Here is a 23,471-nt window from a genome sequence, read left to right as displayed (position 1 = left end):
TTCTCTCTGGGTCGGTGTTGCTGGCAGGTATGGGCGAAATCGCATCGAAATTCGTTTAACAACACTCATTCACAGATAAAACTCACCCTTCTATTCTCCGTTTATGGCTCACTTTATTCGAGACCGAAAACATTCACCTATCCTCTTCGCAAAGTTTATTCTCGATTAGAACGGAAAAATACATTCTCGATTCCGCTCTCCTATTCTCAGAAATTTTTGCATTCCCTCATTTGCCTCATTTGCTTGAGCCAGCGAGTGTCTCTGTAAAATCATTCGTTTTTCACTCAAATAGCAATCATTGAGCCTCAATCGCGGTAGTAAAATATAGGTAGATAGTTGAAATCGAGTTGTTTCCTGTGCACTATTGCCAGGACATTTTTTTGTTTCTAGTATGAAACAATCTAAGCCAATGCAAAAGACCATATTAACGCAAGTTATTGATGAGCGGGAAGGTGGATTTCATGTGCACTTGAATGCTGACAAGGAAAAGAGTACAAGGGAAAATAAAATCATACATACACGCAGATTCAATCTATTTTGACTCACTTGTTATTTTGTTTCGTGCGATCCTTCCAAAGGAATATTCATTCATTGAATGTTGTTTTCTACTCTTTGTTTTGTTATGTTTTCTATTAGCCCCGAATGACGATGGTCGGAGAGTGTGAAATGATGCATCGTGCAATCTCACGATTGTTTGCTGCATTCTTTTCGCCATGATTATTCCAAGCAGATACAAGAGTGATTTATAATCAGGTGTGGAGAAATGAGCGAATGAATTTTTCTATACTTGGTTGCTGGTAACACTTTGCGATCTATATTGTTGTCGGTGGTTCTATTGCCTGACACGCGAAAGTTAAATTTATTTGCGACATACAATCGCGTGTAAAATTGATTTTTGCTAGTGTTTTCTAGACAGCAGCACACTATCAATGACACAAATGGAGTTATTCGTTGTTTTCGTTCGCGATTATTTAACTTAAACGTATATTCGACGCCAGCGAGATATAACTGATTCCGCTCTGAAGAGCATTGTGAAGGGGAGACGAGCCATAAAAGTAAGTAGAGTAGGAAAACGCAAAGGAGAGCAGCGTTGAGAATAAAAATATTATCTGACTACCCTTCCCTTTGTATACAGCCATTCCATGTCAAACCGATATAGTGGTTCCCAGATTTTCGTCAAAAGTGGTAATTTTGATCTTTATCGCAAAACATTAGACCCGTATTTTTAAATTTTTTTAAGGGGCTCATTTCCATTTTAGGGTGGCCCAAAAATTAAAATTTTTTCCACTTTTTCCCAAAAATTACTTTTTTCAAGAGCTCAAAACTTTTGAATCGCTGAACCGATTTAGATGATCGACATATCAAATTGAAGAAATATGTTATGCAAAAAAATCCTCAACTTTCAAGAAAAAATATAAAAAATATAGCACCCTCTAGTCCAAAGCCATGAACACAATAAAAACGACTACAATCAATAATAATGAAAAAAAAATTCTATTTTTTTGCATGTTCAATATTTTTTGATAAAAGGCTAGGCTTCAATCTGATACATCGAACATCTAAATCGGTTCAGTGGTAGTAGAAAAAAAGAAGAAAGGTCTGAGCCTAGGGCACGGACGGAAGTTTGACGTAGGACTGTGATTGTTCAGAACACTTGGTTATTTTAAATGTAATTCTTTTCATTGTTCAGAAATCTGTTAGTTTAACTTTTTTGAACTTTTTGGGCACCCTAACAAAATACGAGACTAATATTTTGCGATAAAAAACGAAATTACCACTTTTGACGAAAATCTGAGAACCAAAATATCGGTTTGGCATGGAGTGGCTGTATAATAATAATAAAAGTATTATGCTTCCAATTATGAGGAATTCAAGATACACATGATGCATCGATTCATGTGTATTGAACATTTTAAAAAGAATAATAATAAATAAAAAAGTTTATTCAACAGTAATACAATAATAATATGACAAATATGTACGGAAAAACCGTACAAATATTATACAAAACAAGAACATATTTTTATACTGTTGAACTCTTTATCAAAAAAAAAAATTTAAAAAAACAACGCTAATACTAGGAAAACTAGCAGTCTTACGACCCAATTTTAGGGAAAACTCTTCTAGTTTCCTCTAAAACTCGTTGAGTAGGGGGAGATGCAGCGACCCCATAATAACAGACGGGTGTAGTTCACCCAAGTGTATGATAGGGCCCAATCGAGGCAAAATCGAGGGATTGCTAAGATGGCCGCCTTTGTATAGCCAGCATAAAAAATCATGAGCATAGAAATCATAACCTAAAATTAAAAACAGGAAGTGGGTTATATCTATGGTATAACCGCAAGGGTGACGTAGGACTATCGTTGATTTAGAGATCATTTGTTTGAAGTTGAATCTGAATTCATTCTGAATGAATGAATATTTGGAGAACTTCGAAAACGAGAGCGTTACGTTGGAGGCACAAGGTTTTATGCATCCAATATTGGATACGGAAATATCCTACTGATGGGGAAGAATAATCTTCAGAAGCTATCCTGTTAATTGCGATTGATTGAAAAATCACAAAACCAAATGTTACATGGATAGAAAACATTAAAATAAACTCTTTCACATGAATGTAATTTTAAATTCCCAGAGGAACTGGCAGATTATTTTCAGTAACGATTAGATATTTCCTCATTTTCCTCGATACTGGAAGCCCACCAGTGGTTAATGCTAACCCGATAACCATCTGTTAATAGCACTTGATTGAAACATGTTTGGTCACATTTGGTCACAGTCACATGGATAGAAAACATTCAAATAAACTCTTTCACATGAATGTATTTTTTAAATTCCTAGAGGAACTGGCAGATTATTTTCCGGATCTTTCTCGATGCTGAATGGCATCCAAACGGAAAGAATTTCGCGCGTGTATGTGTATGTGTAGCGGCTGCTTCGATGGTCACCTTCTCTTCTCCCGAAGGATCGGCTTCTCTATACTCCCTCACAGTTTCAAACAAACTGCTCGCGTTTCGGGGCAGATCTCGATCCTTCGCCGTCCAGCACCCTCAGCAACGATGTTGTCTTGTCGATGTCCTCACGAAAAATGAATGCGTCTCACCAGCAGAATATCGCTTAAGTATGCTTTTTGTGCGTGATTGAATCGAGAGAAGGCGTGATTTACGATGGCAATTTGGAAGGCAAACTAGAGGGGAATGAACTCTCTGAGCTCGGAACTTTCGGCGACTGAGCAATCATCGATTGCGGGCGCATACAATATTGGATACGGAAATATCCTACTGATGGGGAAGAATAATCTTCAGTAGCTATCCTGTTCATTGCGATTGATTGAAAAATCACAAAACCAAATGTATTTGGTCACAGTGTTACATGGATAGAAAACATTAAAATAAACTCTTTCACATGAATGTAATTTTAAATTCCCAGAGGAACTGGCAGATTATTTTCAGTAACGATTGGATATTTCCACATTTTCCTCAATACTGGAAGCCCGCCAGTGGTTTATGCTAACTCGATAACCATCTGTTAATAGCACTTGATTGAAACATATTTGGTCACAGTGTTACATGGATAGAAAACATTCAAATAAACTCTTTCATATGAATGTATTTTTAAATTCCCAGAGGAACTGGCAGATTATTTTTCGGATCTTTCTCGATGCTGAATGGCATCCAAACGGAAAGAATTCCGCGCGTGTATGTGTGTGTGTGTAGCGGCTGCTTCGAGATCTTCCCGGGGAACCGTTTGTGGCATCACTCTCCTCCTGATGGATTCTTTTCTGGCCTAAGGTGCACAAACAGGCTCTTGGTGACACCATTCATCCGCGCTTTCATGATAAATGAAGAGCTTCACCACAACAGCGACAACATGCTCCAATCGCTGTTCAATTAGAACTGAGTGGATTTCCGAGCGGCGCTCGCTTATATACCGATTGGTGATTTCAATAGCCTGTTTTGAAAGCAAATTTAAGACTATTGAAACAAGTTTTTGGATCAGAAAGTAACAAGTATAGAACGCGTAGACATTTTATGTTTCGAATGAAGTGTTTATCATACCATTTCGTTCAGTTGTTTAGGAGCTATTAACACTCAAAATCTCGGTCTCCGGCGTAACGCTTTCGTTTTCGAAACTTTGATTTTACACCCCGATATAGAAATGAAAGACGTAGTCCTACGTCAAAAAAGTGCTCCGCGCGATTCTCCAGCTTCTCCAGTGATTTTAATTGCAAATCGCCAAGGAAGCTTCCGGATGGGTATCCAAACATCGCTTGCCATAGGAAACTATCCAACGTAATCAAATATTAACATATATGAATCCAAACATTTAACAATACGTGAGCCCACTAAGTGCGAGCCCTGTTTTATGCTGCCTACGCTCAATTTGCATTGGTTGGGATAGGGTTGCCAGGGCCCCGGGCAAAATAAACACCTCTCTTCACACGATCCCTGTTTGCGTATCGTTTACCCAAAATTATCAATAGGTTCGAGCCTAAATAAATACATATTTATCGCAAAATCCTTACATCGGACCGTGTGAGTTAGGTCGGGTCGATTCCGAATAAACAAACACGTCACCCTCGCATGATCCTTGTTTGCGGATTGTGTTATTCATAGTTCGTTTTATTTCAGATTAGTTTTACAATAGGGTTTTTGTTTATGCATTGGTGTTACTTATCGTGTTACTATTAGCTTATCGGAAGTTCGCTTACTCAACATATTCTAAGGTGGTATTAGATTATGAGAAACACATGTTTGTATATATTCTACGATTTAAAATAAAGGGAGTTGAGTTTTGAGACACGTGAGAGAACGGTCATTGTCTCTTGTTTTTTGTAGTAAGGAAATTCCAGTGCGCGTTTTGTCGTCGTCGGTTCAGTATCGTCGGTTCTGTTGTTCTCTTGTAAGATAAAGATTTTTGGCGTTGTGAGCTAAACACTTCCTCCCCCCAAGGACTATTGTTGCTGCTGCTGCTGTGTTTCATCATAAGGGACGATAGTCTGTGCTATATTGCGAGTGGATGGTAGCAGAGGTTTTGAGTTTTATAGTGAGCTGTCACAATCGAAAACGAAGGTACAAGAAGTGAAGATAGGGAACATATCGAAATGGAAAAAGAGAATCTCTAGAGGTCTAGAGAATAACTGTCGAGCACTAAATGCTAATCTCCATTTAAATGCACCTCCTGGACCATTGTGCAATGGAGGTCACCAAAAAGAAAATTCGGTACATTTTACACTTTCTTTTTATAGAGGCCAGAAGGCAAGTCAGGGCGCTAAAATTATGAATGGTGTTTATGGTGCCGATACTGAAAGAGTAAATTACGTGCAATTTATTCTTTTCTTCAATTTTTATTGAAATTCATTTTTGAATGATTTTTTTAGTGCAATAAACTAAATCTCTGCTTTCAACTAATGGACCATTTGAAGTTAGCGATTGACCAGAAACGACCAGGATTGTCCAAAAAAAGAGGCGTTGTGTTCCATAAGGAAAACGCATGGCCACACAATTCTGAGAGCTTGATTGAGATGGTTTAATACATCCACCATATAATCCAGACCTGGCAACAAGCGATTACCACCTTTTTCTTGCATTGCAAAATTTCCAGAGTGATAAGAAATTGGGTTCAAGGGAAGATTGTAAAAATCTATTGCTAGAGTCAGGGCTCTGCATAGTCATAGTCAACTGAGGATAGTCAGCTGACTATCTGACTGACAATATCCATAGTCAGTTAGTAATGACTTTTGGCTTCTTCACGCAGTTTCTCCGCCAAAATGACTGGACAGTCAGTCGGGCGTTTGGTCGCTATCTCCCTCTACCGACTCGACTATATCATTTCATTCTTCCCAGTCAAATTGTCCTCTATGCATTTTGAAGTGACTTCCCCCAAAACGAATTCGTTCCTCTCTTTCTCTCTCCCATGTACATATGCATGCATCGATGTTTGAGTTCATCGTGGTTTGACATACGCTACAGGTGAGCTAGATTCTTTTGTATCGTACACGAAAATTTCTTACACGTATAAAATAACGTGCAGTGTGTGTGCGCTATTTTGCACGCCTAATACTAACTAATACTAACGCGAGAACCTTTATAGCATACTTGATAAATGTCTAAGTTCGTTGGTTTGAGTTCACGATGGGTAGACAATAAACCGTCCAATGATGGGGTAACTTCTTTTTTGCATCAGAAATCAAGTTTTCGTTCCTCTTTATATGGACGTGAAAATAATATTGCGTACGCGGGTAACAATTTGGTTCCTAGTGGGGTAGAAATGTGGATTGAAGTCAGTTGAATGAAGAGGCAGATTTGTATTCATTAGTCGAGTCAGTTAAAATAACCACTGAATGGACTAGTTCATTAGTCATCCTCGCTAGTCAACGCTAGTCAATTCATTTTCTAGTCAAGTCACTTCTTGTTGGAGGCGACTGCCGAAGCAGTTCTAGTCGAAGCGAAGCTGCTGAGAGTAGAGACGGTCCTCATTCTTCACCTTCGAAGATTTCGGGCTCTGGCTAAAGTATTTCGCCAATAAGGACCAAGACTTTTATGATAGAGACATTACGAAGCTACCTTTAGAATGGCAACAAATTTTACAACAAAACGAGGAATATTTGACCCAAATCGGACAAACCGCAGCATATTAAAAATGGTTTTGAATTTCACCCAAAAAAATGGATAGCTTTTTCCCCGACCTAATATACGAGGGCAGTCCGATAAGTACTTAGCAGACAAAAAAAACAAAAATTTTGGAAAAGTGGCAAATTATTTCTCAACATAGTCTCCTTTTAGCTCGATACACTTGGCCAAGCGATGCTCCAACTTTAATCCATCTGAAAAATGTTACTTTTTCAAGTTTGGGAACAAGAAAAAGTCATAAGGGGCCAAATCTGGAGAATACGGTGGATAAGTAATCTCTCTTGCGATACTGACACCATCGGGCGATGAGGCTAAGTACTTATAGGACCGCCCTCGTATATCTCTATAAATAAAAATGATTTGGTGTCCGTTCCTCACGATTTAACTCAAGAACGAGGCAACGGATTTAACAGTCAGTATCAGGTTTGATGCATCTTAGTCTGCGTCAGGTTTATACGCTTAAAAATTTATGAAAACCATTCGGAAAGTTCGAGAATTGGAAAGTCATTTTTTCAACAGATGTTGCATATCTATATAAATAAAAAAGATTTGTTCCGTTCCTCACAATTTAACTCAAGAACAGAGTAATGGATTTAAACAGTCAGTATCAAGTTTATTGTGTCTTAGTCTGCGTCAAGTTTATACGTCAAAAAAGAAATTATCTATTGCGAGTATAGATCACGCACATAAAAATAATTTCTGTGGAAACTTGAGTGTACGAAATCATTTACATCATATATCAGTTGTGGGAGGAACGTAGTTCGTAGTAGCTTTTTAGAGGCATCTCGCACAAATTGACAATATCGTGCAGTTGTCAGGGCAGGTCGGTGTAAATTTTAGAGTGTAAAAAAAGTTCACTGTTTACATTAAAACGGTAGAGATGTCTAAATTTTTCGTTTATTCGATTATCGATTAATCGTCGGATCATTTTTAAATATTCGATTCATTCGAATAATTGTGTTTCGGTATTCGATTAATCGAGCGAATATTTTTTTCTTGTAATAATAATGAACAGACATTACATAATAAAGAAGATTACGATATTATAATTTTAAAAGTAACATTAAATATAATTGTAAAATAAACAAGGCTTAGAATCATGGTTTTTGAGTGAAATGATATTTTATTATATTGATAAATTTACCATTTCACTTTTTTTTTATCACGTTGTTTGTCGGGTTGTCGATGTTATACCAGGGACAGACATACAGCTGTACTTGCGTTGTACGTGTACAGCGTTGTACAGATACCATCGTACCATGACAGACATACTTTGGTTGTACATTGTACCGTATGTCAAACTGACAATAAGAAATTTTCCCAATTTTCACCACATATTTCAATGAAAAAGGTTTTTATTTAACGTCTAAACTATCAAACACTACAAAGAAGCCTCCAATATGAGTTATTAACTTATGAGAAAATCAATGAAAAGAACGTTTACCAAGTGCTTTGATTCGGTTTGTTCATGCTACCCACCACCAACCGTCTATGGCGCTGCGCACAGTACAACTGTAACCATGTACAGCGGTAAAATAGGTCGGTACAGGTACAGCGATTGTACTGAGTTGCTTGCATGGTTCTAGCGCTGTACATGGTGACAGACATACAATTTTCGAAGTACAACGCTAGTACAGTTGTATGTCTGTCATAAGTATTAGATGATCGCTGTTGGAAAAAAGCCATAGCCTAACTCTTGACCTAAAACAAGAGACGAATGAACTCTCAGAGTTTAAAGTCTCTCTAATTCAATACCTTCCTTCCCTTGACCTAAACATGTATTAACTTTGAAAATGGTTCCTTTTTCATTAATCGCGATTACTGTGATAACTATTCGATGTATTCATATTTTGATTTTTCATTATTCGTTACCAAATTACTCGATTATAATTGCAGATATTCAATTATTTGAATTAATCGAACGATTAACCGACGTCTCTACTCATCGGTCCCCATTTTTCGATTCCAGTTACTATCCCCCGATAACATCGAGTTCAAAGCTAAGCAGAATAAAGTGTTATTTTTTGCGATAGCAATTTAGCTCAAATTTTGATGGAAATAGTTCCGGAGTCATGTCGACTGTGTCTGTCTTCCGATGGGCCAACCTTTCCCATATACGAGCGATTGAGCCTAATAGAAATTACCGAGCTTCTCCAAGATATACTGGGTATACAAGTAAGTCTCTATAGTCATCATTTGCTGAAAGTGATTCTGATCCCATTTATTACTTGCAGATAAACTATTCGGAGGAACATATCAATATTTGTAACGGATGCGAAGTGAAAGCAAAACTTATGTACAGCATTGTGTTCGAATTTCGACAGTCCGACAAACTGTTCTGTTTTTTTCTAGAGTATGAGAAAATAACTTGGTATTTAAGAATGGTACTAATATCTTCATTCCAGACAGAAGAGGGCAATTGAAGGAATACCGCTTATAGAGGAAGCGAAACATACCATCAGCATAGTGGCAACAGATGTTAATATTTCCCCATCATCCACCGAGCATGGAAATGTTGAACATGGAACCGAGCATAACATTAAAGAGGCTATTCATTTCTATGCCGGAGACGAGGGTGATGAAGATCCTGAGTATGCTGAGGATTTTCTCGAAGTTCGGGACTATTCTAGCGATGATGACAAACTCGGTGAACCGAAATTACTGTTATGCTTTATTTGCAAAGGATTCAATGGAAACGAAGAAACACTTCATATTCATTTGAAGGAACAACATGGATCCGTAGCTCCATACTATTGTCACAAATGTTTAGTTAGACTGGAAGATGTTGTGTCTATCAACTATCACTATCGATCCCATGAATTTCCCTTTGGATGTCTGTACTGTGAAGAGGCTTTCACGACGGAAGCTGAATTGTTAACTCATCAGGAGTATTGTATTGGGTATTACTGCTCTCACTGTACCAATCAATTCCACTTTCTGCATTCCTTCAAAGAGCATGAATGCAAAGCCAGTAAATCGGCCCGAATGCGTAATGTGAACGCAATGATTGGGTCTCGTCGGGACCAATCAAGGTTTATACCACAAGTATGCGCGATATGTAGCGAAGATTTGGGAAACAATAATCGCCTGGCTCAACATTTCGAACGAGAGCATGAGGACTTCCCAGTGCATCTATACAAATGCGATATTTGTCCACAAAAATTTACTGAGCTGCTTGCAGTTAGGTTCCATCGGTTGTCACACAAAAAGGACAGTACCGTCAAACAACGAAAAATATCAGCCGTTGAACGAAATGATTGCACTATCTGCTCGCAGGTCTTCAAGTTTAACAAAGAGCTGCTGGCACATATAGAAGCTGAACATGCCGATTCAGGTCTGGAGTTTCACCAGTGTCTCAATTGTATTGAAAAGTTCACATCGGAAGCAGAACTTTTGAAACACGATTACAACACCCATCAAGGCAAACAACCACAATATTCCTGCTCTTTTTGTGGGCGAGTGTTCAGCGAACGTCTTGGCTTGCGGGGCCATGAAAATATTCATCGAGGAATCAAGGAGTACCACTGCAAAGACTGCAATAAAGTAAGCGATATATTGATCATGTTGATATAATGCATTTATACCCGAATACTTTACAGGATTTCACCTACAAAAGTACCTATAAACGTCATATGAAAGTGGTACATACGGACACGAAACAATTCACCTGTGAATATTGCCATAAGAGGTAAATATAGGAAGCATAAACATTGTATAGAAGCCTTTAACTCTCGAATATCGTAAATGTTACAGTTTCAAACGCAAACCAACTCTCAAAGTGCATCTAAGATTGCACACTGGTGAGAAACCCTATCAATGTGAGTATTGCAGTCGAAGATTTGTGGATCCCAGTTCGTTCCATAGGCACAAGCAAAAAGAGCACGGATGGAAATCAATTAACTATTAGATACTATATAAACAAATTACTATAATTAGCAGTTGTCTGAATCATGTGAAATCGCCTTATATTGAAACTGAAAAGGTGGATACTTTTCCAACGCTATTACAATTTCTCGTTGATATCACAAATTGCATAAACCCACAAACTGCATTAAAAAACCACCCACAAATGCACAAAAAAAAAGCGTTCTTTCCAGAACTATGTTTTGTAGTCTGACACATAGTTGTAGCATCCCATCTAGTCTCCCGTGGTGGATTATGGTGTATGCTGGAATTAGTCATAGCCAAATCTCCCCTCAATAGTAAAGTAGTTCTCAGCCCTAATATGCATGCCTATATGGGTGCCGTAATCACCGACTCTCAGTGTTGGAAAAACGAGTTTTTCTTTTTTTTTTATTAAATCGTTTATTTTTACAGGCTCAGTTACATAAGTTTAAAGGAGCCAAACTCCTGACTGTATTGTTACAAGTATATATAAACATTTTTCCTTAATTCTAATGTTAATGGTGTAGAAAACCGTTTACTCGCGGTCTACTCGAGTTTAGAAGGGTGACATATTTTCTTCAGGAAAAGGAAGGGATAAAAGGATATGTTGACAATGTTCACTCTCACATTCACATTCACATTCATTACACTCAATTCTTAAGCCTATCTTATATCTAATATGTATTTACATTTCACCTTATTCTATTGTTAATAAGAAGGGATTTGATTTCTCGCGAAGGAAAAGGAAAAGGAGAATATAAGGATATAAGGACAATCAGACACGAAGATCGATAACTTTTGGGAAGACATATATTTGGGACATGTAATCAAGGTCTAATCCAGCCAACACATCTCTCACCGGCACATTGGGCTGCCTTCCTCTAGCCCGAAGAGAGTTTTCTAAATTCGATCTGGCAACAAGATACTCCTCGCACGACCAAACAACGTGTTCGATGTCGTGGTAACCTTGGCCACAGGCACAGATATTGCTGTCGGCAAGATCAAAACGAAAGAGTAGCGCGTTTAACGAACAGTGATTGGACATGAGTCGAGAGAAGGTGCGAATAAAGTCCCAACTCAAGTCCAGACTTTTGAACCATGGTTTAAGGCTAACCTTAGGGATAATTGAGTGGAGCCACCGGCCCAATTCATCTTCGTTCCATTTGCGTTGCCAGTTAACGATGGTATTTTTACGAACTGAAGAATAAAAATCATTGAAGGCGATTTGACGCTGATAAATTTCACCTTCAATTGCACCTACCTTTGCTAATGAGTCAGCCCTCCCATTACCCGGAATTGAGCAATGTGAAGGGACCCAGACAAAGGTAATGACATAACAGCGTCTGGTTAAAGCACTCAAAATTTCTCGTATTCTCTCAAGGAAGTACGGCGAGTGCTTTTCCGGCCTCACTGAACGGATAGCTTCGACAGAGCTAAGACTATCCGTTACAATGTAATAGTGTTCAACAGGTCGTGAGGCGACGCTGTCCAGCGCCCAGTGTATTGATGCCAATTCAGCAATATATACTGAGCAAGGATACTGAAGACTGTGTGAGGTGCTAAAAAATACGTTGAACACTCCGAATCCTATGGACTCATTCATAGAGGACCCATCAGTAAAATACATATTATCACAATTGATACGCCCATACTTTGCATTGAAGATCGTAGGAACGATCCCCGATAGAAGGTAATCTGGAATATCATGGATTTTCTCCTTCATGAACAGATCAAAAGAGGAATTATACAGAGGAATTGATGTAGTCAGGGAAACAAACACGGTTGGGAATATACGAAGAAGGATCAACCTGCATGGAGATGAATTCATGATATGAGCTCATAAATCCAGAATGGAAATTTAGCTCGCTCAGTTGCTCAAAATTTCCGATCACCAATGGGTTTCATAACCTTACACCGGATGAGGAACCGAGGAGATAATAAATTGAAGCGATCTTTTAGTGGGAGTACGCCTGCCAAAACCTCGAGGCTCATGGTATGCGTTGAGGGCATACATCCCAACGCAATACGGATACAAAGGTACTGAATTCGCTCGAGTTTAATGAGGTGTGTTTTGGCAGCTGATTGAAAACAGAAACTGCCATACTCCATCACTGAGAGAATAGTTGTTCGATACAACATTATAAGATCTTCGGGATGGGCTCCCCACCAGGTGCCGGTAATTGTACGGAGAAAGTTTATTCTTTGTTGGCATTTTTCACTCAGATACCTAATATGGGCTCCCCAAGTACATTTGGAGTCGAACCAGACCCCAAGATACTTGAATGTCATAGCATGAGTGATCGGTTTACCCAAAAGTTGAAGCTTTTGTTTTGCTGGTCTATGCTTCCTAGAAAAAAACCACCATCTCTGTTTTCTCCGTGGAGAATTCGATCCCTAGCCCAATAGCCCAGGTTGAAAAATTGTTCAAAGTATCTTGTAAGGGTCCTTGCAGGTCGGATTCGTTTGATCCTACGACAGACACCACTCCGTCATCTGCAAGTTGTCTTAGGCTGCAATTTTGTGTAAGACAATTGTCGATGTCGCTTACATAGAAGTTGTACAAAAGGGGGCTTAAACATGAGCCCTGTGGGAGGCCCATGTAAGAGAACCGACTTACTGCCGAATCTCCCTGAGAAAAGTTCAAATGTTTCTCACAAAGCAAGTTATATAACATATTATTCAATAGAGACGGCAGACCCCGAGAGTGTAATTTGTCTGACAAAACCTCTATTGAAACAGAATCAAAGGCCCCTTTATGTCCAAGAATACTGAAGCCATTTGTTTTTTTTTTTTTGGCGTAAGCCATTTGAATTTCTGAAGAAAGCAACGCAAGACAATCACTCATCCCCTTGCCCCTGAGTTTTTCTTGTTTTTAGCTAAATAATCATGACTGTGAACAATTTATGTAAAATAATCTCTCCATTTAATAAATATCAACGGTCAAAAGTGGGCATTTCTCAAGGCTAGAGACGAATGAACTGCAAAAGTTTAAAGTCTCTATAATACAAGACCTTCCTTCCGTAACGATCATTCTCATTCAAACCGTACACCACATCGGTTCGCATCACAATACGTCAACAAACAAACCCAAGCAGCCATGTCTGGAGATGGCAAAGGAGGAAAAGTGAAGGGAAAGGCAAAATCCCGCTCGAACCATGTTAGTCTGGAGTTCCTCGCAAGGGTAGTTAGGCCGAGCGCATTAGTACCAGTGCACCAGTCCACCTAGCCGGCGTTATATAGTTTCGGCCGCCGAAGTGATCGAGTTAGCTGGCAAAGCTACTCGCGACGATAAGAAAACCCGCATTCGGAACAGAACACATTCGGTTCGGTGGACATCAAGACAACAACAGGCAGTTGCAGCGAGTGGCGAGTGGCAAACGCAATCGCAAAACGGCAGCTGGTAGCAGAAGAAAAAAGTTTGTTCTTTATACAATCTGCTTTGGTGGCAAATCCAGAACAAGGCGGCATCGAGGGCGTTCGAAATGGTTTTTTTTCAAAACCACGAGTACTGAGTTTTCTAGAATTCCATAAAACACGGCGCTTATCAGGGCCATTAATCCTTTCAAAAAAGAGTTTACGAAATACAGTTCAATGCTTTCTAAAATAATATCCAAAATAATAATAAAACACAAATTGATTTTTTCATAATTTGTTTGCCAGTATATGATGAGTATGTGAATTTGGCAGTTGTTCTGAGCTTATTGATGGTTGGGGACTTTCCCGATTATTCAATTTTCATTCGTTTTTAAATTGCTTCTAGATTGAAAGTACAGTAATTTACATTTAGCTCGACATTCAGCTAATTGGACGGACCTGTAATGCAACATATTTAGTTGGACATTTTTGTAAACATAAAGTTCGAGGTCCAAATTATGACCCCACATTGAAAGTCGACACTATACCACTGTCATCGCAAAAGTTCAATTACAAGTTAAAATCGCCTCCAATGCGACACTGAGTGGTGCTTCGGCACGTCGCATTAAATATAATTTACTGTACAACATGTCACAAGCTGGATGGGAAGAAATTTTCCAACTGTGAAAGCTGTGGCGAGTGGCAAACGCAATCGCTTAAAAGGAAGGTTCAGCCGAACAAGATGGGGATATCGAGTGATAACAAAACAATAAACTCTTTAGATTAAAGATAATTTTGTGATCCTGAAAAGGACCCTTTTTAGCCTGCATGTGAATCCAACGAGCGAACAAATCGTAATGAATGTATTTTTTTACCATCGCTGCTTTTTAACGCTCTTTCGTTCGTCTCGTTGGACTCGCCCCTTTGGCTGAGTCTGCCGATTTGTCTCTATCCTGTGAGCGTGTACCGCTAGAGTACAAAAAGCGCGGATCCGCTGAAAAATATATCATTCTCTTTCAAACTGTAAATCAGTGTGGTTGTATGGCATCGTTTCACATCACATCGCATCAACGGATTGGTGCCGGAGCAGTATACCTAATAGCGGTTATAGAATTTCGACCGCCGGAGTGCTCGAGTTGGCTTGCAAAGCTGCTCACAACAATAAAAAAAAACCCGCCTACAGAACAGAGCACATTCGGTTCGGTGGCAACAACTAGTTTCAGCGAGTGGCAAACGCAATCGCAAAACGGAAGCAGGTAGAAGAAGGAAAAAGTTTGTTTATACAGACTGCTTTGGTGGCAAAACCAGCCACCGTAAAACACGGCGCTTTTCAGGGCCATTAAACCTTTCAAAGAAGAGTTATTGAAAGTTTTTCACAATACCAATGCATTCTAAAGTGACATAATATGACATATAATATAAACTGATTTATTTTGTTTATCTTGTTCTTGAACTTATTGGTGGTTGGGGTCTTTTAAATTGATCATTCAGTTTTCACAAACCCATGCATGGTTTCCGAATTAAGAGTGGCTTCAAATTACAACACATTGTATGCAGGATGGCATTAACGAATTTCCTCGGTAGCAAGAACTGCTTTCTTTGGTTGATAACTGATGTTGAAAATTGACTGACGTTACATCTGCATTGTATAGAAAAATAACTAAGGAGCAACATGATGAGCTATGTATTTCCTGCTGCTCTGTTTTTATTTTAAAGGACTTTAATCCGAAGGTCATCCGTCCCTGTATTTACTGTTGGTTTTTCAGAACGCTTATAGCTCGTTTATTTCTCGACAGATCGTAGAGTTCGTCTCCAAAACCTCAGTTCTTTTTCATTTTTATTTACTTTGTTTGCGGAAACTACAAATCTTACAATTAATTCGTCTCCGAAACACGGAAACAGTTTAAGGTACGGTAATGTGCTCAATAGTGAAATTTATGATAGTGAATGAGCCGATGACCAGCTATGCATCCCCTATCACAGCCATCATTTTGATTGTACGATATGTGCATACGCCGAAAGATGCCCGGCGTTGAACATTTAATAAGTACAAAGCCTTCGGAAAAAAATCAAGAATCAACTATAAGACAGTGAGAAAAAATTGAGAAAGTTTGTAAAAAAAAACGCAAAAACACAACACCAAAGGTTCTTTTCGGAACCACCAACATGTTCATAAAGAGTAAACAGTAAACTAATCCATTTTTCAGGTAGATAGGTAGGTATTCACGTAGGAGAAGAAAATAAAACAATATATTTAAAATACATATTTTGCAAAAGCTGTCCCCTTTGTATAGTCCTACGTCACTCCGGTTATGTCCCCGACATTACCCACCCGTCTTTTTTTTACAATTCTTTCTCAAATCATGATTCCAAGCACGTCATTATGTGGCTCGACAATTGCGCACGACAGAACAAAAATTCTGATGGTCTTGCTATCCTGCTTATCAATTCTTTAGCAATCGAAATCCAATGAATTACTTTGGAATATTTGGAGGCGAAATGCACTTATGTCAATTGATTCATTCCACGCGTCATTGGTGAAAATGTTGGATTGTGGTGAAACCAGTTGAGTCTAATAAAAAAAGTGAAGAAACAAGTAAAATTTTAAAAACTAAATTAGATCCCAAAATACACAAATTAGCCAATTTCAAGAACGGAAAAGATGGCTCGATTATTGTTGAATGTGCGGAAGGGGATAATGTAGAAAATGTAAAACAAAGAATTGAAAGCAATCTTGGAGAGAGGTTTAATACGTTTATACCAAAACAAATTAAACCAAAATTGAAAATTATTGGGATGAGCGATCAATATTCCTCTGAGGTTTTTATCGATTATTTAAAAAGTCAGAATGATAACATTTCTATCACTGATGTTAAAGTTGTTGCGAAGTATGAAACGCTTGAAATATAATAAATATAACACGATTATTGAAGTTGATCATGACACTTATGGCCACCTGATGACTGTTGGTAAAGTAAGTGTTGGGTGGGATAAATGTAATGTGATTGAAGCCTTTAATGTTTTGCGATGTTTCAAATGTGGAGAATTTGGACATAAGAGCACCGACTGCAAAAAAGAACAAACATGTTCAAGATGTAATGGAAAACATAAAACATCTGAGTATTCATCAACAGAATGGAAATGTATAAGTTGCTTGAAAGTCCTTGAAAAGCGTCCTCAGATGGTTTTTCTTTCTGAAACTCACATAATTAATGAAGAATCATTTGACCAGTACAACATACCGGGTTACAAAGTTGTTTTTTGTTTGTCGCACTCTAAACACACAGGAGGTGTTGCAATTTATGCAAAAGAATCAGTTAATTTCAACATTCGGTTCAACGAAGCTGTTGAAAATAATTGGTTCTTGGCTATTTCAGTTGAAAGGGGCATGCAGGTAGGAAATTATGGAATTGTATACCATTCCCCTAGTTCCAGTGACCAGCGATTTATTGAAATTTTGGAGAACTGGTAGGAAAATATCGTTGATTGCAGTAAATTAAATGTAATTGCTGGTGATTTTAATATTGACTGGCTCAATGTACTAAATTCGAATCAAACAATTATCGCATTATTTCAACTTGAAACAAACGATTCTCGAAGCTACTAGAATTTCTAAACATAGTAGAACTCTGATTGATCACGTCTTTTCAAATTTTGCTACTGTTCATTCTTCGACCGAGGCCAAATTTAAAATAACTGACCATGAGACAATTTTTGTTTACATTGAGAATGGACAGCATGACAGTGATGGAAATAAAGTAAAGATCAAATGTTGGAAACGATATTCTAAAGAATCCATGTCTCAGCTTGTGTCGGCAAGCCTGGATTTTGTGGCAATGACTGGACATCTGAATGATAAAGCAGCTGTTCTAACTAATATTTTGAGAGAGTGTACGAATAAATTAGTAGTTGAAAAACATATTGATTTGAGCAATTCGAACAGCTGGTACTCTTTGGATCTGATGCGCCTCAAACGCAAAAGAGACAAAAAGTACAAAAAGTTTTTGAGAACTAATTCAGAAAACCATTGGAACATGTACACCTTAGCGCGGAACATATATTCACGGGCCTTGAAAAAGACTAGTTGTGAATATATACAGAGGAAAATCGATGAACATCAAAATAATAGTAAAGGACTATGGAGAATATTAAAAACATTATTAAATTCGAAAAATAGTATACCGCGTTCCGTAGTTTTCGGAGGGTCAGCAGAACAGTCAGACCAAATTATTTCAGAGAAATTTAACAGTTATTTCGTTAATAGTGTTCTGCTGATCAACCAAAGTATTGCGTTGGTCAGAGAACCTGACGAAATAATACAGCCGATTACTATCAATAGCAGACTAGATTTTTTTTCACCTATCACTTTTGTTGAATTGAAAGGTATCTGTTTTTCATTGCAAAAATCGGCTGGTACCGATAATGTCAACGCGAAAGTGATTCAAGATTGCTTTCACATCATTGGACACGATCTGCTGGACCTGATAAATGACTCTTTACGAACTGAGCACGTGCCAAAGGTTTGGAAGGAATCCCTTGTAATTCCAATCCCCAAAGTTAATGGGACGGATAAAGCCGGAGAGTACCGTCCTATTAACATGCTGCACATATTAGAGAAACTGTTAGTACTTGTTGTGAAAGGTCAGCTGATACATTTTATAGATAATAACAGTTTGCTAATACCAGAACAGTCGGGATATCGAGAGGGACACTCTTGTGAAACCGCGCTGAATCTGGTATTAGCAAAATGGAAAGAGAATATCGAGGCGAAAGAGACTATATTTGCGGTATTTCTGGATCTTAAACGCGCTTTTGAAACAATTTCTAGGCCCTTATTGTTGCAAACACTGAAGCGCATTGGAATTGTAGGGATGGCGTACAAATGGTTTAAAATATATAGAACTCAAAAGAACGATAGAACTCAAAAGACTCGTTTCAACGATTCTGTTTCCGATCCCATTGGCAACTCACTCGGGGTGCCACAGGGAAGTGTTTTAGGGCCCATTTTGTTTATTTTATACATAAATGATCTGCGACGAGTTTTACGATACTGTGACATTAATTTGTTCGTGGACGATACTGTCCTGTTCATCGCAGCTAAGGATATAAAAGAAACCGCGGAACACATAGACGAAGATTTGCATTCTCTGGCTCAGTGGCTTAAATTTAAACAATTAAAGTTAAATGTTGGCAAAACAAAATACATGCTCATTTCTGCAGCAAACTCCAGTATTGACGTAAATTTTGAAATAGATGGTGAGACATTAGAACGCGTGAAAGAAATCAAATACTCAGGAGTTATTATTGATGACACGTTAACTTTCAAGTCTCACATCAATAATGTCATCAAAAAGATTGCCAAGAAGTACGGCGTTTTGTGTCGTTTGAAGAAAGAGTTGACAATAAACAGTAAAATTAAATTGTATAAATCATTGATTTCACCGCACATAGATTTTTGCTCGTCGATCCTCTTCCTTGCAAATAATACACAATTAACGAGATTGCAGCGTTTACAAAATAAAGTAATGCGTTTGATTTTAAGATGTAGTAGATACACTTCCTCTAGTTTGATGTTGGACGCGCTACAGTGGCTATCTGTGAAGCAGAGAATTTATTACATGACAATGGTGTTCATCTTCAAAATTTTGAACGATATGCTGCCGCGATATTTGTGTGATCGAATTGAAAGAGGAAGTGATGTTCATAGATACAATACAAGAAACGCGAATGATGCAAGAACACCCAACTTTATGTTTAGTAGGTCGCAGAACTCGTTGTTATATCTATCTATCTATCTATCTATATATATAAAAATGGAGTGATGTCTGTCTGTCTGTCTGATTCTTATAAACTCGGAAACTACTGAACCGATCGACATGAAAATTGGTATGTAGGGGTTTTTGGGGCCGGGGAAGGTTTTCGTGATATTTTGAGACCCCTCCCCCCTCTCTAAGGGGGGGCTGCCATACAAATGAAACACAAATTTCTGCATTACTCGGAAATTAACCAAGCAAACGAAACCAAAGTTGGCATGTGAAAGTTTTAGGATGCAATAAATGTTTCTATGATGGTTAGACAGTCCTTCCCCCACTCAAAGGGGGGGGGGCTGCCATACAAATGAAACACAAATTTCTGCATTACTCGAGAATTAATCAAGCAAATGAAACCAAATTTGGCATGTGGAGGTTTTAGGATGCAATAAATGTTTCTATGGTGATAAGATACTCCTTCCCCCTCTCTTAGAGGGGGCTGCCATACAAATGAAACACAATTTTTTGCATTACTCGGAAATTAATCAATCAAACGAAACCAAAGTTGACATGTGAAAGTTTTAGGGTGCAATAAATGTTTCTATGATGGTTAGACAGTCCTTCCCCCACTCAAAGGGGGGGCTGCCATACAAATGAAACACAAATTTCTGCATTACTCGAGAATTAATCAAGCAAATGAAACCAAATTTGGCATGTGGAGTTTTTAGGATGCAATAAATGTTTCTATGGTGTTAAGATACTCCTTCCCCCTCTCTTAGAGGGGGCTGCCGTACAAACCCTCTCTTAGAGGGGGCTGCCGTACAAATGAAACACAAATTTTTGCATTACCCGAGAATTAATCAAGCAAATTAAACCAAATTAGGCATATGGAAACTTTAGGGTGCAATGAATGTTTCTATGGTGGTTAGATACCCCTCCCCCCTCTCTTAGGGGTGGCTGCCATACAAATAAAACACAAATTTCTGCATTACTCGAGAATTAATCAAGTAAATGGGCGGGACGAAGTTTGCCGGGTTAGCTAGTAAAGGTATAAATTTCTTCAATTCGATGCCCAGAGAAATTAAACGTGCGGCAACAATGGCAGAGTTCAAGAAAAAGTGTATTTCACACGTAAAATCTGTTTTGTAAACAGGTTTCATAATTTTTTTTTCCTAAATCATTCATTTATGTTTTCAATTGATAAAAATTAATAAAATTTATTTACAGGTTAAACTACCATGTTCGTACTGATGATGATGATTTTTTTTTGGTTTTGTTTATGTATATTGTAAAAAAAAAGTAATAAGCGTTGTATACGAGAGTTTGAGCCTCGCGCGCGTTTGGTCGGCCTGGACTATGTTAATGGAACACTGGCAGACCACTGACACATAATGAAATTTTGTTGTGGGTCTGAAGTGGAAACTGGAATGGGGATAGCTCATTCAGAATTGTCGTAAACTATCTTATCATAAGATGGTTATATCGAGTATTTGTGAATGCGGCAGATCTCTATCATGTTCTAAGTATACACTTTTAGATATTGGGTTCGATTCCCAATCTGTCAAGGATCTTCCCGGGTTGGAAATTTTCTTGACATGCCTTAAAAAAACTTTGGGTCTGAAGTTGGGATTATCATTATGATAATGTCGATAAGGATAGGACCATTGTTTTTGACGTAGGACTACGTCTAACCGGAAGATATAGGGGGTGAAATGAAAATCTAGGCACTGAACAAGTAGGAAAAAATGCAAGATTTGGAACGCTTATTACTCGAGCATTTCTCAATAGATCGCAAAGGTTTTTGCATCAATTGATAGGAAATATATCTACGCATCTATCATAACGAATAACATTTCATTTTTCTTGAGATAAATAATTGAATAATTGTGAAATATCAAGCATTGTCAAAATGCACTATGTGCCCATTTTTGATTGGTCCATTTTGTGCTCCTCAAATCGTACCGACCAATACGGGCAGCCAGAGCAGCAGCGAAATAGAATGAAGCACGATTGGAAAGGAAAAAGAAAAAAATGAACGAAACATTGGTCGCAGTCTCACACATGCGTAATTCTCGAGCCAGCCAGTCAGCTTAAAAATCCCCGCTCCGCTGCCGTAACGATCATTCTCATTCAAACCGTACACCACATCGGTTCGCATCACAACTGTAGCTCTTAGGATTCGGGGATAGGGTTCTCAGGGTCGCTTATTCCCTAGCCGGCTACCTTCAAAACCCTCTTTTCACAAACAGAAGTTCCTTCGTATTTTTCGCAACTCCAGGGGACCTCCCGCACCTATTGAGGCCACCTGCTAAGCCCCCTCACTGAATGCGCTCAAAGGTTGTGCAGTGCTGACCCATCTCTTCCGACCGATTGAGGACGAGGGCGGAAGACTCCTTCAGAGTCCGAAGGACGATAATAGCGAAGGGATAGTGGTCGTAAAGGAGCACGATTATCTGTTTTATGTACAACGTTGCTTCTTTCTTTATTCTTTCTATTCTCTATTTCCTTTTCATCTGTCCCTAAACTCTCCTACCTATCGTTTCCATATTTATCCTGTATGTGACGTCACAGTTTTTCATGCATGATATACTTGCGGTACTTGGGGGTGAATTCTTTCTTTCTCTTGATCAGTGATCTAGCACTGTGAATATTTCAGCTGCTCTGTGCAACTTCCTCGGGGAATTTCCGCTCTTCACAGTCTCTTTGACGCCAATTCGCGATGGCGTATACGGATTGTCGTCTTCGCTTAAAATGGCTGGTAAAGCTGATCAGCTTGTCGAGCTGTGAATTACGTTATACGTAAAAAAAGCCCGCTGGACGGGCCTGTCCAGCGTATTAGTATCTGGGCTAGATATTCCGGAAAGACCATACCACATTACCTTTTTTCCAGATTTTTCTTCTCTCCTCTTCCTAGTTTTCTTATCCTTTGTTCTACGATCCTATCTTCTGTGAAACGGAACTAAACGTTACTACCTTTATTCCCATTTTCAATTTCCAACTAACCTTACATCTCTTCTATCGCTTTTCCTCCACCACCTCTATTCACAAAATCAATCTTTTACTAATTTCAAATTTAACTTTCCGTCGCGCACTTCTTACTTCCTTAAGCGGTCTCAGTCGTTTGCCGGCACTGCTCATTCACCGAGCTTTTCTTTTTTTTTCAGCTAATGTGCGGGGAAAAAAATAATTTTTTTCTTTGCCTAGTTGGCTACCCCGTTCGATGACGGTAGGCCAACTGGATAGTGTGTCGCGGTGGGTATTATTTACCCAGGACTCCAACCATTTGTGTATATCTAAAAATCATCCAGTAACCGGCGGCTTGGAATAAATTTAATTTATTTTTCATACCTTTCTGTGAATTTGGGTGGAGCTCAAATTGCGTTTTTGAACCAACGGTTACACAACACATCAACAAACCAACCCAAGCAGCCATGTCTGGACATGGTAAAGGAGGAAAAGTGAAGGGAAAGGCAAAATCCCGCTCGAACCGTGTTGATCTGGAGTTCCCCGCAAGGGTAGCTAGGCCGAGCGCGTTAGTACCAGTGTACCAGTCCACCTAGTCGACGTTATATAGTTTCGGCCGCCGAAGTGATCGAGTTAGCTGGCAAAGCTGCTCGCGACGATAAGAAAACCCGCATTCGGAACAGAACACATTTGGTTCGGTGGACATCAAGACAACAGGCAGTTGCAGCGAGTGGCGAGTGGCAAACGCAATCGCAAAACGGCATCAGGTAGCAGAAGAAAAAAGTTTGTTCTTTATACAAACTGCTTTGGTGGCAAATCCAGAACAAGGCGGCATCGAGGGCGTTCGAAATGGTTTTTTTTCAAAACCACGAGTACAAAGTTTTCT

General features: G+C 38.7%; 2 protein-coding genes across 3 annotated transcripts in view; one reads left to right on the top strand and one right to left on the bottom strand.

Moving 5' to 3' along the window:
* The window catches only part of LOC129776702 (COMM domain-containing protein 4), a 59,982-nt gene that overhangs the window by 15,162 nt on the left and 21,349 nt on the right, over positions 1–23,471 (bottom strand). The window lies entirely within an intron of this gene.
* Positions 4,470–10,589, top strand: LOC129776699 (zinc finger and SCAN domain-containing protein 2-like). Of its 2 annotated transcripts, XM_055782495.1 has the most exons (7): positions 4,470–4,726; positions 4,839–5,072; positions 8,602–8,807; positions 8,867–8,985; positions 9,038–10,175; positions 10,232–10,320; positions 10,386–10,589. In XM_055782495.1, the coding sequence occupies exons 3-7, from the start codon at positions 8,685–8,687 to the stop codon at positions 10,537–10,539; spliced, it is 1,623 nt and encodes a 540-aa protein (XP_055638470.1). In that variant the 5' UTR covers positions 4,470–4,726; positions 4,839–5,072; positions 8,602–8,684; the 3' UTR covers positions 10,540–10,589. The 2 variants fall into 2 exon arrangements, with proteins under 2 accessions (XP_055638470.1, XP_055638471.1); XM_055782496.1 differs by having other exon boundaries at positions 4,470–5,072.

This window comes from Toxorhynchites rutilus, chromosome 3, assembly GCF_029784135.1.
Source record: "Toxorhynchites rutilus septentrionalis strain SRP chromosome 3, ASM2978413v1, whole genome shotgun sequence".
Classification (NCBI taxonomy): domain Eukaryota; kingdom Metazoa; phylum Arthropoda; class Insecta; order Diptera; family Culicidae; genus Toxorhynchites; species Toxorhynchites rutilus.
The sequence above is the reverse complement of the archived record's forward strand: the minus strand, read 5'-3'. Positions and strand labels throughout refer to the sequence as shown.